Genomic DNA, 11,388 nt, shown 5'->3' with positions numbered 1-11,388 from the left:
TGTGTGTGTGTGTGTGTGTGTGTGTGTGTGTGTGTGTGTGTGTGTGTGTGTGTGTCGTCTTACAGGTGGTGAACCAGGTGGAACTCTTTGAATGGCCCGTTGGAGCCAGCAGTCGGGAACTGTGAGGGCCAGCACCTGCAGAAGACACACCATCCTGCATGCTGCTGCACAGAGATTGAGGTTTGAAATAGTTGTTGGAGATTTGTGAATCTGCACCATCGAAAGTCACTTTTTGTAATAGTATAAACAAGCGAGTTTTATATTGTCTGCTTTGACTTTGAAAAAAGGGCGGTACTCTTGTTGTAGCCATGTTGACCCTGATTGATAGTTTTTTTTGTTTTGTTTTTGTTCTTCCTCCCCTGTATGGAGAGCAAAGAGGAGAGTTCTTTGAATAAATGGAGACGAGTTCCCCTGCTCCAAAGTTATTTGACTCTGTGGTTTTCGCACTGGGCATGTTTCCAGCCCTCATAGCTTTCAGGTTACAGGGAATACTAATCGAAGAAGTTAAAAAGATTGATCCTTTTTGTTCGAGCATCACTTTTCTGTTTCTCTGTCAGGAGTTAAGTAAGGATTTTATCTTTTCTTTTTTTAGGTAAATAAATGGTTAAGTAGATGTTTTTTTGACAATACTTTAAATTAAATAAAACGAGCAACACATTACATTCTGTTTTATTTACTTTAAAGAAGTGAGGAGTAGGGAGACGAAAAATTATGTTTTTTGAGACTGAGACTGGACGAGTAGATCTCGGCAAACTGCCGACTTCAAAAGTAGCTCTTGGTTCAAAAAAGGTTGGGCACCCCTGCTGTAGACTCTCGCCAAATAAGTGGACAAATTGTCAGTTTTTACTCAATTTTATTTGTGCAAAAACATTTTGTGAATGCTAACTTGCCAAAGACATGATGTTTAAAGTTAAATAAGCACAAAGTTAATGAATYCATTTTGCTGAATTATCTGGGGTAAATTAAATTGTGATTTTTAGAGATAACTTCAAAATGTTGAACTTTTGATTTCACATAATATTTTTCTTTTACATTTTTCAGGAAATGCAAGGAAGTTGTTGCGAGTCAGGAGATGACATTGATTCTGATTACACACCTCAAACTGATGACAGCCTTTCAGATTGTCAGTCCGAGGATATTGTGGACTCTGAGGATTTTGATAATGACAGCAGTCCCAAAAGTCCTACAAATGAGACACGAACCACACGGAAAAAAAAAGARAAATCAGAGGATTCTCTGTGTGAAAAGAAAAGTGATTCTCCTCCAAAGAGGCCATGCAAAACAAAGAAGAAGCAACCTCTCTCAAAAACTATGTTGCGATCAATACCAAGTAAGAACGAAGGGCCTTCTACCAAGAAGAATTACTGTGTCTTTTGTTCGAAACCTGTYTKCAAAATGMCAAYACATCTCACAAATACACACAGTGACAAAGRTGAAGTTGCCATTGCATTRCAYTATCCTSRAAATTCCAAGGAAAGAAAWAGWGTTTGGGYAAAACTAAWAAAAYAAGGAAACTTTGCTCATAACAAGGAAGTTTTAAAAACAGGKAAGGGAGAGCTCGTTGCACAAAGAAGACCCAGAAAACTGTCAAAARCAACAGACTTRGTCCCGTGTMTTCACTGTCTTGGTCTSTATAGKAAAAAATCAATMTMTGTRCACATGAAAAGGTGCTRTTCCAATGGAAAGAGGGAAGATAAATCAAATGGGAYAAAAAGAGTCATATCGAAYTGTGTACTTCTAACAAAAAACTGTGGTGACCTAAGTGAGGAGTTGAAGAACATCATAGGTGAGATGGTATATGATGAGGTGACAGAAACTGTGATGGAAGACCGATTAATTCTGCAGTTTGGAGAGCACTTAGCTAATGGCGTTGTTCGCAGCATTAACAAGAATGAATATATAAGACAACAACTTCGAGCTGTGGGAAGACTTGTGCTAGAGGCCCAAAAGTCCACCCCTATGCAGAGTCTGGAAGATTTCTTTGACCCCTCCAACTTCCATCATGTGGTGTCTGCTGTGAAAATATTAGCAGGTTATGACTCAGAAAAGAAAACCTACACCCTTCCATCAATGGCTTATAAGCTTGGTTACAACCTAAAGAAGATCTGTGGCATTGTACAGCAGAATGCCATTAAATCTGGTGATACCAATGTCCAAAGGTCATGCAAAACCTTTCTCTCCTTGCATGATAAGAAATGGAGGAGACTCATTTCATCACATGCTTTAACAAGTATGAAGAATTCTAAAAGGAGAAACCTAAAGATTGTGCCACTTGCCGAAGACGTGAAATGTCTGTATTACCACATGGAGACTGCCTATCATCTTGCTGAGAAGAATCTCAGAGAGAATGTTTGTCCAGAAAGCTATGCTGCCCTGGCCAGTGTAGTACTGGCTCAGACCATTGCTTTCAACAGGAGGAAATCTGCAGAGGTCGCATCAATAACAGTAAAGGCCTTCATGTTACGGAAAAGGTCGGACATTATCGATGACTTGGACGTTTCAGTGTCAAATTTGGAAAGAACCTTGTGTGGTTTCTTCAGTAGAGTGGACATCAGAGGAAGCTCTGGGAGAATTGTCCCCATTTTGCTAAAGCCTTCGTTTGAGTCGGCTATGGAGCTTCTGATAAAAGTTCGCGAAAAATGTGGAGTCCACAGCGACAACCCTTTTGTGTTTGCACGAACGTGTGGACCAACTGCCTACCGTGGGTCAGACTGTATCCAGAAATACGCTAATGGATGTGGAGCTAAAAACCCCAAAGCTCTGACGTCGATAAAACTTCGTAAACATTTTTCCACAATGCTACAGCTGATTCACCTGGATGAAAACGAGGCCCAACAAATTTTTGGCCTTAATAATGAGATCCAGTCTATGGTGCAGAACAACCTGTGTGTAAATACAGAAATGCAGTTTGCAGGTAATCATTTTTGTTTGTAGATGATTCAACTGTATATGTATAGATCAGTTGTCAAATTTTAAATCTTTACTTGAAGCGCCAATATGTTGGAGGCAGTTTGATCCATTGCTACATCCTGATCAGACATGATACTGTGGTGTGCTAACTCTGAAACAAGAAGAGAAACCTGTTTAATCTCCTTTAACTCCACTCATCCTCAGACTCGGCCCCCAAAACCAAACACATATGGATTGAATCCGAGGTTCAGGCTGTTGAAAAGCACCTGATGCAGTTCATTACCAAGCAGAAGATACCTCAGAAGGACGACTGTGTTCGGTGCCTCGAAGCTGAGCCACTTGCTCTGAAGAAACGTACGTGGAAAGGTGTGAAGGACTACGTCAGAAACCGGATCACGACTCTGCAAAGACAAAACAGTTCTTCCAAGGTTTCTTCAGAAACCAGCAACAGGCAGAAGGAACTACAGAAGATAAAATGTCTCGATTACAGTAAATTCTCTTGAGTTTTCCCCTTCTGAAGAAACAGTTGTCATTGGTTCCAACAAAAATGGTCATTTCTAAGTCAAGTCTACCTCTCTTTTTCTATAGTGAGATTGCAACCTTCTAACAAACAAGCTGCAGTGCATCACAGCGTGATCTCCACTTCAAGCTTTGGACCAGGAGATCCTAATCAACAGCAAGACCCTGGAATAACAAGAAACACAGTGACTACCAAGTCTAAAAAAGCAAGAGAAAACGGTAGTTATTTGATTATAATTAGCAAACTAACAATCAAACTAGAACTGCGAAGCAGTTATGACCGGGGTCCAAGCCTGTGTATACATATCCACCTTGGCCCATGTCGTCCTGAGCACATTGATGACGTATACAATACAGAGTTGTAACATGAGGAGTATGCATAAGGTCTACTTGAGACCTTAATATCTTAAATAGATTTAGATCTCAGAAAAATGTCACTCCATATCCAAATGTCCTCTGTTCCCTTCTGTTCTGTACTTTTACTGGGAGCTCCATTGTTAACTTTTATAAAATATTATACCAACTGTGCCTCCTCTGGACATGTCCAAACTATCTTAATTTGGCAGCACGACGGCTCAGTGGTTAGCACTGATGCCCCACAGCAAGAAAGTCCGGGGTTCGATCCCCGTTTCGAACCTGGGGTCTTTCTGTGCGGAGTTTGCATGTTCTCCTCCTGCTTGCGTGGGTTTTCTCCGGGTACTGCGGATTCCCCCACCCCACAAAACATGTACAATAAATGCTGCTGCTTTGCAGCTGCGTTACCCTGCTTCCGCGGGCTTGGACCCCAAATAAATTGGTTTAAACTCAACCATTATTCTTTTTCTCTTCATTACAGGCACACAACACAAACCCAAACCCAAACCTAAACCTAAATGGAGTGAGGCAGAGGTTCATGCCGTGGAGAAACACCTGATGCATCTCATCAAGGAGCACAAGCTGCCTCAGAAAGATGACTGCATTCGCTGCCTCGAGGCCGAGCCACACGCTCTGAGAAACCGTACTTGGAAAGGCTTGAAGGACTACGTCAGAAACAGGATCACGACTCTGCAAAGACAGCCTTCTAACAAACAAGCTGCAGTGCATCACAGCGTGGTCTCCACTTCAAGCTTTGGACCAGGAGATCATAATCAACAAGACCCTGGAGTAACAAGAAACACAGCAACCACCAAGTCTAAGAAAGCAAGAGAAAAAGGTAGTTATTTGATTATAATTAGCAAACTAACAATCAAATAAATTGGTTTAAACTCAACCGTTCTTCTTTTTTCTCCTGGTTACAGGCCCACAACACAAACCCAAACCTAAATGGAGTGAGGCAGAGGTTCACGCCGTGGAGAAACACCTGATGTGTCTCATCAAGAAGCACAAGCTGCCTCAGAAAGACGACTGCGTTCGTTGCCTCGAGGCTGAGCCACACGCTCTGAGGAACCGTACTTGGAAAGGCGTGAAGGACTACGTCAGAAACCGGATCACGACTCTGCAAAGACAGAGCGGCTCTGGCAAGGATCCATCAAAACCCAGCGTCAGGCGCAGGCAGAAGGAGCCACAGCAGAGCTCTGGTAACAGCTCTTGTATGTTAATATAATGGCTTCAACCAAACTGATGGTTTTTAGAACGGTAACAACTTTTTTATTGTTTCATTTTCTACATTGAGACCACAACCTACTAACAGACAAGAAGGTATCACAGAGCAGCCCAGTGTGGTCTCCAGTTTAAACTTTGGACCAGTTCACTTTGGAGGTAGTTTTATTTACAAACACATGATGGATGTAGATGTGATTGCTTATAGTTATTAACTTAAGAGGAATCAGAACAAACTTTTCATCAATTTTAATCTGAAGCTTGTTTTGTATAAATTATTCAAAAGATTCCAAGTAAAGACTCATTTTATCACATATTACCCCAATTTGTTAATTAAACTCAATTACTTCTCTAATATAAAGTTGATTTTTTTCTTTTCCTCACAAAACCATTTTTTTGCTTTAACATGTACTTTATTTTTCTCCACAGGAACCAACTTTGTTCCCAACGCAGCTCCACAGGATAGACCTTTAACTCCACAGGTCAGAAAAAAATAACCTTTCGTACCTATACAATAAAATAATTCATTCTTAGATTGTTTTAAAAATAAAATAAAATAAAAAAATCACCAAACTCTGACAATTATTTATCAGTTTTTTGATTGTTTTTTTCAAAATAAAATAAGGATCATGTGGAATAAAACTGCATTTATCTTGGTCAGATTTGGTGCACTAAAAGTCTTAAGTAGGAATTTTTTATCTGCACTTCTCAGCATTAAGACTTTTTAAACTCGTTTATTACTTTGTGACAGAGTTTAATTAATTTAATTCCACGTTGCGTTTCTGTAATTGAGTCTTTTATTCTCTGCAGTCTCTCAACTCTGAGTCCCATTATGGTRTGGACCCAAACTGTTACCCAGTGCTGTAAGTTCTCTTTTATTTTTTCTGTTCATTTTTTATTATTTTAATGAAATTAAAGGTAGTACACTGTACTTTACTAATTAAAGAAATTGCTTTTTTATTTATTCCCACAGACTTGAATCGCAGAGTTGATCATAAGTAGAATAAAGCAGAGGTTTGGGTCGTAGAAAAACACTTGCCTAGTATCATTGAAGAGCTTAGGATCCCCGCGAAAGCTGACTGCATTCATTGAGGCAGAGCCACACGGCCTGAGGAACCGATCATGCAGTGTCCTAAGGGAGTACATCAGAAATCGGATCCTAACTTTACACAATCAAAGTGGCTCTTAAAGGAAGTCGAAGCAAGAAAGACCCAGGAAAAATAAACCAAAGCAGAGTTCTGTGGGGAAACGTGTCAATGGAGCAAACTTTTCTGTGGAATATCTTCCTTTTTATTGCTTTTTCTCACTGCATTGAATTTTTGTCGAGTGTATGAAGCCATTTATTAAAATGCTAATTAATACCAGTCTCTTTAAAAAAATAAACAACTTCCTGAATGTCCTCCAACGATTTACTGATAGTTAATTGTGTTTTACTAGATTGTTTACTGTAGTTAATTTGAAAACTCTCAGAATAATTCCTATATCTTACACATTAGCTTGACAGCAGCTAAATGGAAATAATATACATTTATCCTAAGCATGTAAATANGTTTAAAGTTAAATAAGCACAAAGTTAATGAATACATTTTGCTGAATTATCTGGGGTAAATTAAATTTTGATATTTTGGAGATAACTTCAAAATGTTGAACTTTTGATTTCACATAATATTTTTCTTTTACATTTTTCAGGAAATGCAAGGAAGTTGTTGCGAGTCAGGAGATGACATTGATTCTGATTACACACCTCAAACTGATGACAGCCTTTCAGATTGTCAGTCCGAGGATATTGTGGACTCTGAGGATTTTGATAATGACAGCAGTCCCAAAAGTCCTACAAATGAGACACGAACCACACGGAAAAAAAAAGARAAATCAGAGGATTCTCTGTGTGAAAAGAAAAGTGATTCTCCTCCAAAGAGGCCATGCAAAACAAAGAAGAAGCAACCTCTCTCAAAAACTATGTTGCGATCAATACCAAGTAAGAACGAAGGGCCTTCTACCAAGAAGAATTACTGTGTCTTTTGTTCGAAACCTGTYTKCAAAATGMCAAYACATCTCACAAATACACACAGTGACAAAGRTGAAGTTGCCATTGCATTRCAYTATCCTSRAAATTCCAAGGAAAGAAAWAGWGTTTGGGYAAAACTAAWAAAAYAAGGAAACTTTGCTCATAACAAGGAAGTTTTAAAAACAGGKAAGGGAGAGCTCGTTGCACAAAGAAGACCCAGAAAACTGTCAAAARCAACAGACTTRGTCCCGTGTMTTCACTGTCTTGGTCTSTATAGKAAAAAATCAATMTMTGTRCACATGAAAAGGTGCTRTTCCAATGGAAAGAGGGAAGATAAATCAAATGGGAAAAAAAGAGTCATATCGAAATGTGTACTTCTAACAAAAAACTGTGGTGACCTAAGTGAGGAGTTGAAGAACATCATAGGTGAGATGGTATATGATGAGGTGACAGAAACTGTGATGGAAGACCCATTAATTCTGCAGTTTGGAGAGCACTTAGCTAATGGCGTTGTTCGCAGCATGAACAAGAATGAATATATAAGACAACAACTTKGAMKTGTYGSAAGACTTMTGCTAGAGGCCCAAAWGTCCACRCCTATGCAGAGTCTGGAAGATTTTTTTGACCCCTCCAACTTCCGCCATGTGGTGTCTGCTGTGAAAYWKMTAYCWGGMTARGAKTCAGAAAAGAAAACCTACACCCTTCCATCAATGGCTTATAAGCTTGGTTACAACCTAAAGAAGATCTGTGGCATTGTACAGCAGAATGCCATTAAATCTGGTGATACCAAAGTCCAAAGGTTGTGCAAAACCTATCTCTCTTTGCATGATAAGAAATGGAGGAGACTCATTTCATCACATGCTTTAACAAGTATGAAGAATTCTAAAAGGAGAAACCTAAAGATTGTGCCATTTGCCGAAGATGTGAAATGTCTGTATTACCACATGGAGACTGCCTATCATCTTGCTGAGAAGAATCTCAGAGAGAATGTTTGTCCAGAAACCTACGCTGCCCTGGCCAGTGTAGTACTGGCTCAGACCATTGCTTTCAACAGGAGGAAATCTGGAGAGGTCTCATCAATAACAGTAAAGGCCTTCATGTTACGYAAAAGGTCYGAKYTTKTRGATGACTTGGACGTTTCWGTGTCAAATTTGGAAAGAACCTTGTGTGGTTTCTTCAGTAGAGTGGACATTAGAGGAAGCTCTGGGAGAATTGTCCCCATTTTGCTAAAGCCTTCGTTTGAGTCGGCTATGGAGCTTCTGATAAAAGTTCGTGACAAATGTGGAGTCCACAGCGAAAACCCCTTTGTGTTTGCACGAACTTGTGGACCAACTGCCTATCGTGGGTCAGACTGTATCCAGAAATACGCTAATGGATGTGGAGCTAAAAACCCCAAAGCTCTGACGTCGATGAAACTTCGGAAACATTTTTCCACAATGCTACAGCTGATTCACCTGGATGAAAACGAGGCCCAACAAATTTTTGGCCTTAATAATGAGATCCAGTCTATGGTGCAGAACAACCTGTGTGTAAATACAGAAATGCAGTTTGCAGGTAATCATTTTTGTTTGTAGATGATTCAACTGTATATGTATAGATCAGTTGTCAAATTTTAAATCTTTACTTGAAGCGCCAATATGTTGGAGGCAGTTTGATCCATTGCTACATCCTGATCAGACATGATACTGTGGTGTGCTAACTCTGAAACAAGAAGAGAAACCTGTTTAATCTCCTTTAACTCCACTCATCCTCAGACTCGGCCCCCAAAACCAAACACATATGGATTGAATCCGAGGTTCAGGCTGTTGAAAAGCACCTGATGCAGTTCATTACCAAGCAGAAGATACCTCAGAAGGACGACTGTGTTCGGTGCCTCGAAGCTGAGRCACTTGCTCTGAAGAAACGTACGTGGAAAGGTGTGAAGGACTATGTCAGAAACCGGATCACGACTCTGCAAAGACAAAACAGTTCTTCCAAGGTTTCTTCAGAAAGCAGCAACAGGCAGAAGGAACTACAGAAGATAAAATGTCTCGATTACAGTAAATTCTCGAGTTTTCACCTTCTGAAGAAACAGTTGTCATTGGTTCCAACAAAAATGGTCATTTCTAAGTCAAGTCTACCTCTTTTTTTTTCTATAGTGAGATTGCAACCTTCTGACAAACAAGCTGCAGTGCATCACAGCCTGGTCTCCACTTCAAGCTTTGGACCAGGAGATCCTAATCAACAGCAAGGCCCTGGAGTAACAAGAAACACAGCGACCACCAAGTCTAAGAAAGCAAGAGAAAAAAGTAGTTATTTCATTATGATTAGCAAACTAACAATCAAATAAATTGGTTTAAACTCAATCATTCTTTTTCTCCTCGTTACAGGCACACAACACAAACCCAAACCTAAATGGAGTGAGGCAGAAGTTCACGCTGTGGAGAAACACCTGATGCATCTCATCAAGGAGCACAAGTTGCCTCAGAAAGATGACTGCGTTCGTTGCCTCGAGGCCGAGCCACACGCTCTGAGTAACCGTACTTGGAAAGGCGTGAAGGACTACGTCAGAAACCGGATCACGACTCTGCAAAGACAGAGCGGCTCTGGCAAGGTTTCATCAAAACCCAGCGTCAGGCACAGGCAGGAGGAGCCACAGCAGAGCTCTGGTAACAGCTCTTATTATATGTTTATATAAAGGCTTCAACCAAACTTATGGTTTTTTAAAAGCTAACAACTTTTTTATTGTTTAATTTTCTACAGTGAGACCACAACCTACTAACAGACAAGAAGTTATCACAGAGCAGCCCAGTGTGGTCTCCAGTTTAAACTTTGGACCAGTTCACTTTGGAGGTAGTTTTATTTACAAACACATGATGAATGTAGATATGATTGCTTATAGTAATTAACTTAAGAGGAATCAGAACAAACTTTTCATCAACTTTAATCTGAACTCATTTTGTATAATTTGTTCAAAAGATTCCAAGTAAATACTCATTTTATCACCTATTACCCCAATTTGTTAATTAAACTCAATTAGTTCTCTAATATAAAGTTGTTTTTTTGTCTTTTCAAACTGATGGTTTTTAGAGGTTGACAACCTTTTTTATTGTTTAATTTTCTACAGTGAGACCACAACCTACTAACAGACAAGAAGCTGTCATAGAGCAGCCCAGTGTGGTCTCCAGTTCAAACTTTGGACAAGTACATTTTCATCAACAAGTGCATGAAGTAACAACAAACTACTACAAGTCTACTGCTCCTAAACCTGCCAAATCTAGGGAAAAAGGTGATATTTTATGGTGACCATCAAGACTTTGTTTTTGTCGTTATTGCTTTAACACATAACTGAATTTTCTTTTTTTATATAACCCCTGCAGTCTCTCATCCTAAAACCAAGCATAAATGGAATGAAGCAGAGGTGTCCGCCGTAGAAAGACACCTGATGAGTTTCATCGAAGAACACAAGCTGCCTCAGAAAGACGACTGCGTTCGGTGCCTCGCGGCCGAGCCACACGCACTGAGTAACCGTTCGTGGAAAGGCGTGAAGGACTATGTCAGAAACCGGATCACGACTTCACTAAGGCAGTGTAGCTTTTCAAGAAACATGGCAAAAACCAGTAAAAGATCCAGGCAGGAGAAACCACAACAGAGTTATGTATATTACCAACAGCTGTAGGTGTAATTTTGTGCCAAAGTGGCCCAAACTGGTGAAACTTCTTCCTCTTTGTCAGTTCTTTACATGTCTTTTGTCTTTGTCTTTCTTGAGGTAAAAAATATTTAAAAAAATGTATGTAGTTTTAGTGTTAGTGTTATTTTAATGTGTTTTGTAATTGTTTTCCAATATGATTTTTTAGAACAGTTTAGAAATAGTTACACTTGTTTTGTACAGACTGATCATCAATTTGGATGCTGCTGGTGAATCTCAAGTGAAAAAACAAACTTTTTTTTAGTAGTGGGCACACTATCATGTTACTCTTTTCTTTAATTTGACATATATTTTGTTTTAACTTTGTACATTCACTTTTACAAAGAATAATGTTGCCATTTGTAACCAAAAAGAAAAGTTCTCAGTATTCCAGAAATAAACTGAAAGCACATCTTCTTGTAGTGATTTATTAACGCTTATATAAATCTGTGTTGTATTGTAGAGTTGCAAGAATTTCTGTAAAATTGCTATAATAATAGAAAAAAAAACCCAATGCAGAACATCTACATGATTTTGAACTCTTAATACATAAGTGTGGAAAATGCATTATTGTACAAAGATGCAAACCTATGCTGTTGTCAAAAAGGACATGGGATTAACTGGCTTATATTTATTTAAAGAATTGAATTATAAGATTAGGTGTTTAAGGATTAATTTTTTTGAAAATTTTGGTAAGTTGTTAATC

The 11,388-nt window shown here is 39.1% G+C and overlaps 2 protein-coding genes and 1 long non-coding RNA gene across 3 annotated transcripts in view; 2 read left to right on the top strand and 1 right to left on the bottom strand.

The window, feature by feature from the left end:
• Window positions 1–6,415, top strand: part of LOC106519471 (uncharacterized) — a gene marked incomplete in the record, with an annotated part of 25,456 nt that extends 19,041 nt beyond the window's left edge. Inside the window, 8 exon segments of the mRNA XM_014011171.1 lie at window positions 3,277–3,399; window positions 3,499–3,648; window positions 4,265–4,621; window positions 4,707–4,985; window positions 5,077–5,166; window positions 5,437–5,489; window positions 5,818–5,870; window positions 5,981–6,415. Coding sequence (XP_013866625.1) covers window positions 3,277–3,399; window positions 3,499–3,648; window positions 4,265–4,621; window positions 4,707–4,985; window positions 5,077–5,166; window positions 5,437–5,489; window positions 5,818–5,870; window positions 5,981–5,999 — 1,124 coding nt within the window.
• LOC106519478 (uncharacterized) lies at window positions 1,675–7,785 on the bottom strand. Its single transcript, XR_001310447.1, has 2 exons — window positions 7,710–7,785; window positions 1,675–2,054 (listed from the first exon to the last, which is right to left on the bottom strand). It is a non-coding gene; the product is annotated as an uncharacterized LOC106519478 (long non-coding RNA).
• A 795-nt stretch (window positions 7,786–8,580) lies between these two features.
• LOC106519474 (uncharacterized) lies at window positions 8,581–11,096 on the top strand. The gene is made up of 6 exons (XM_014011176.1): window positions 8,581–9,054; window positions 9,154–9,303; window positions 9,385–9,663; window positions 9,758–9,847; window positions 10,122–10,283; window positions 10,375–11,096. The coding sequence occupies exons 1-6, from the start codon at window positions 8,835–8,837 to the stop codon at window positions 10,671–10,673; spliced, it is 1,200 nt and encodes a 399-aa protein (XP_013866630.1). The 5' UTR covers window positions 8,581–8,834; the 3' UTR covers window positions 10,674–11,096.
• The last annotated feature ends 292 nt before the right edge of the window (window positions 11,097–11,388 follow it).

This window comes from Austrofundulus limnaeus, unplaced genomic scaffold (genome assembly GCF_001266775.1).
Source record: "Austrofundulus limnaeus strain Quisiro unplaced genomic scaffold, Austrofundulus_limnaeus-1.0 Scaffold77, whole genome shotgun sequence".
Taxonomy (NCBI): domain Eukaryota; kingdom Metazoa; phylum Chordata; class Actinopteri; order Cyprinodontiformes; family Rivulidae; genus Austrofundulus; species Austrofundulus limnaeus.
Note: the sequence above shows the minus strand (reverse complement) of the source record. Positions and strands in the feature narration are given on the sequence as shown.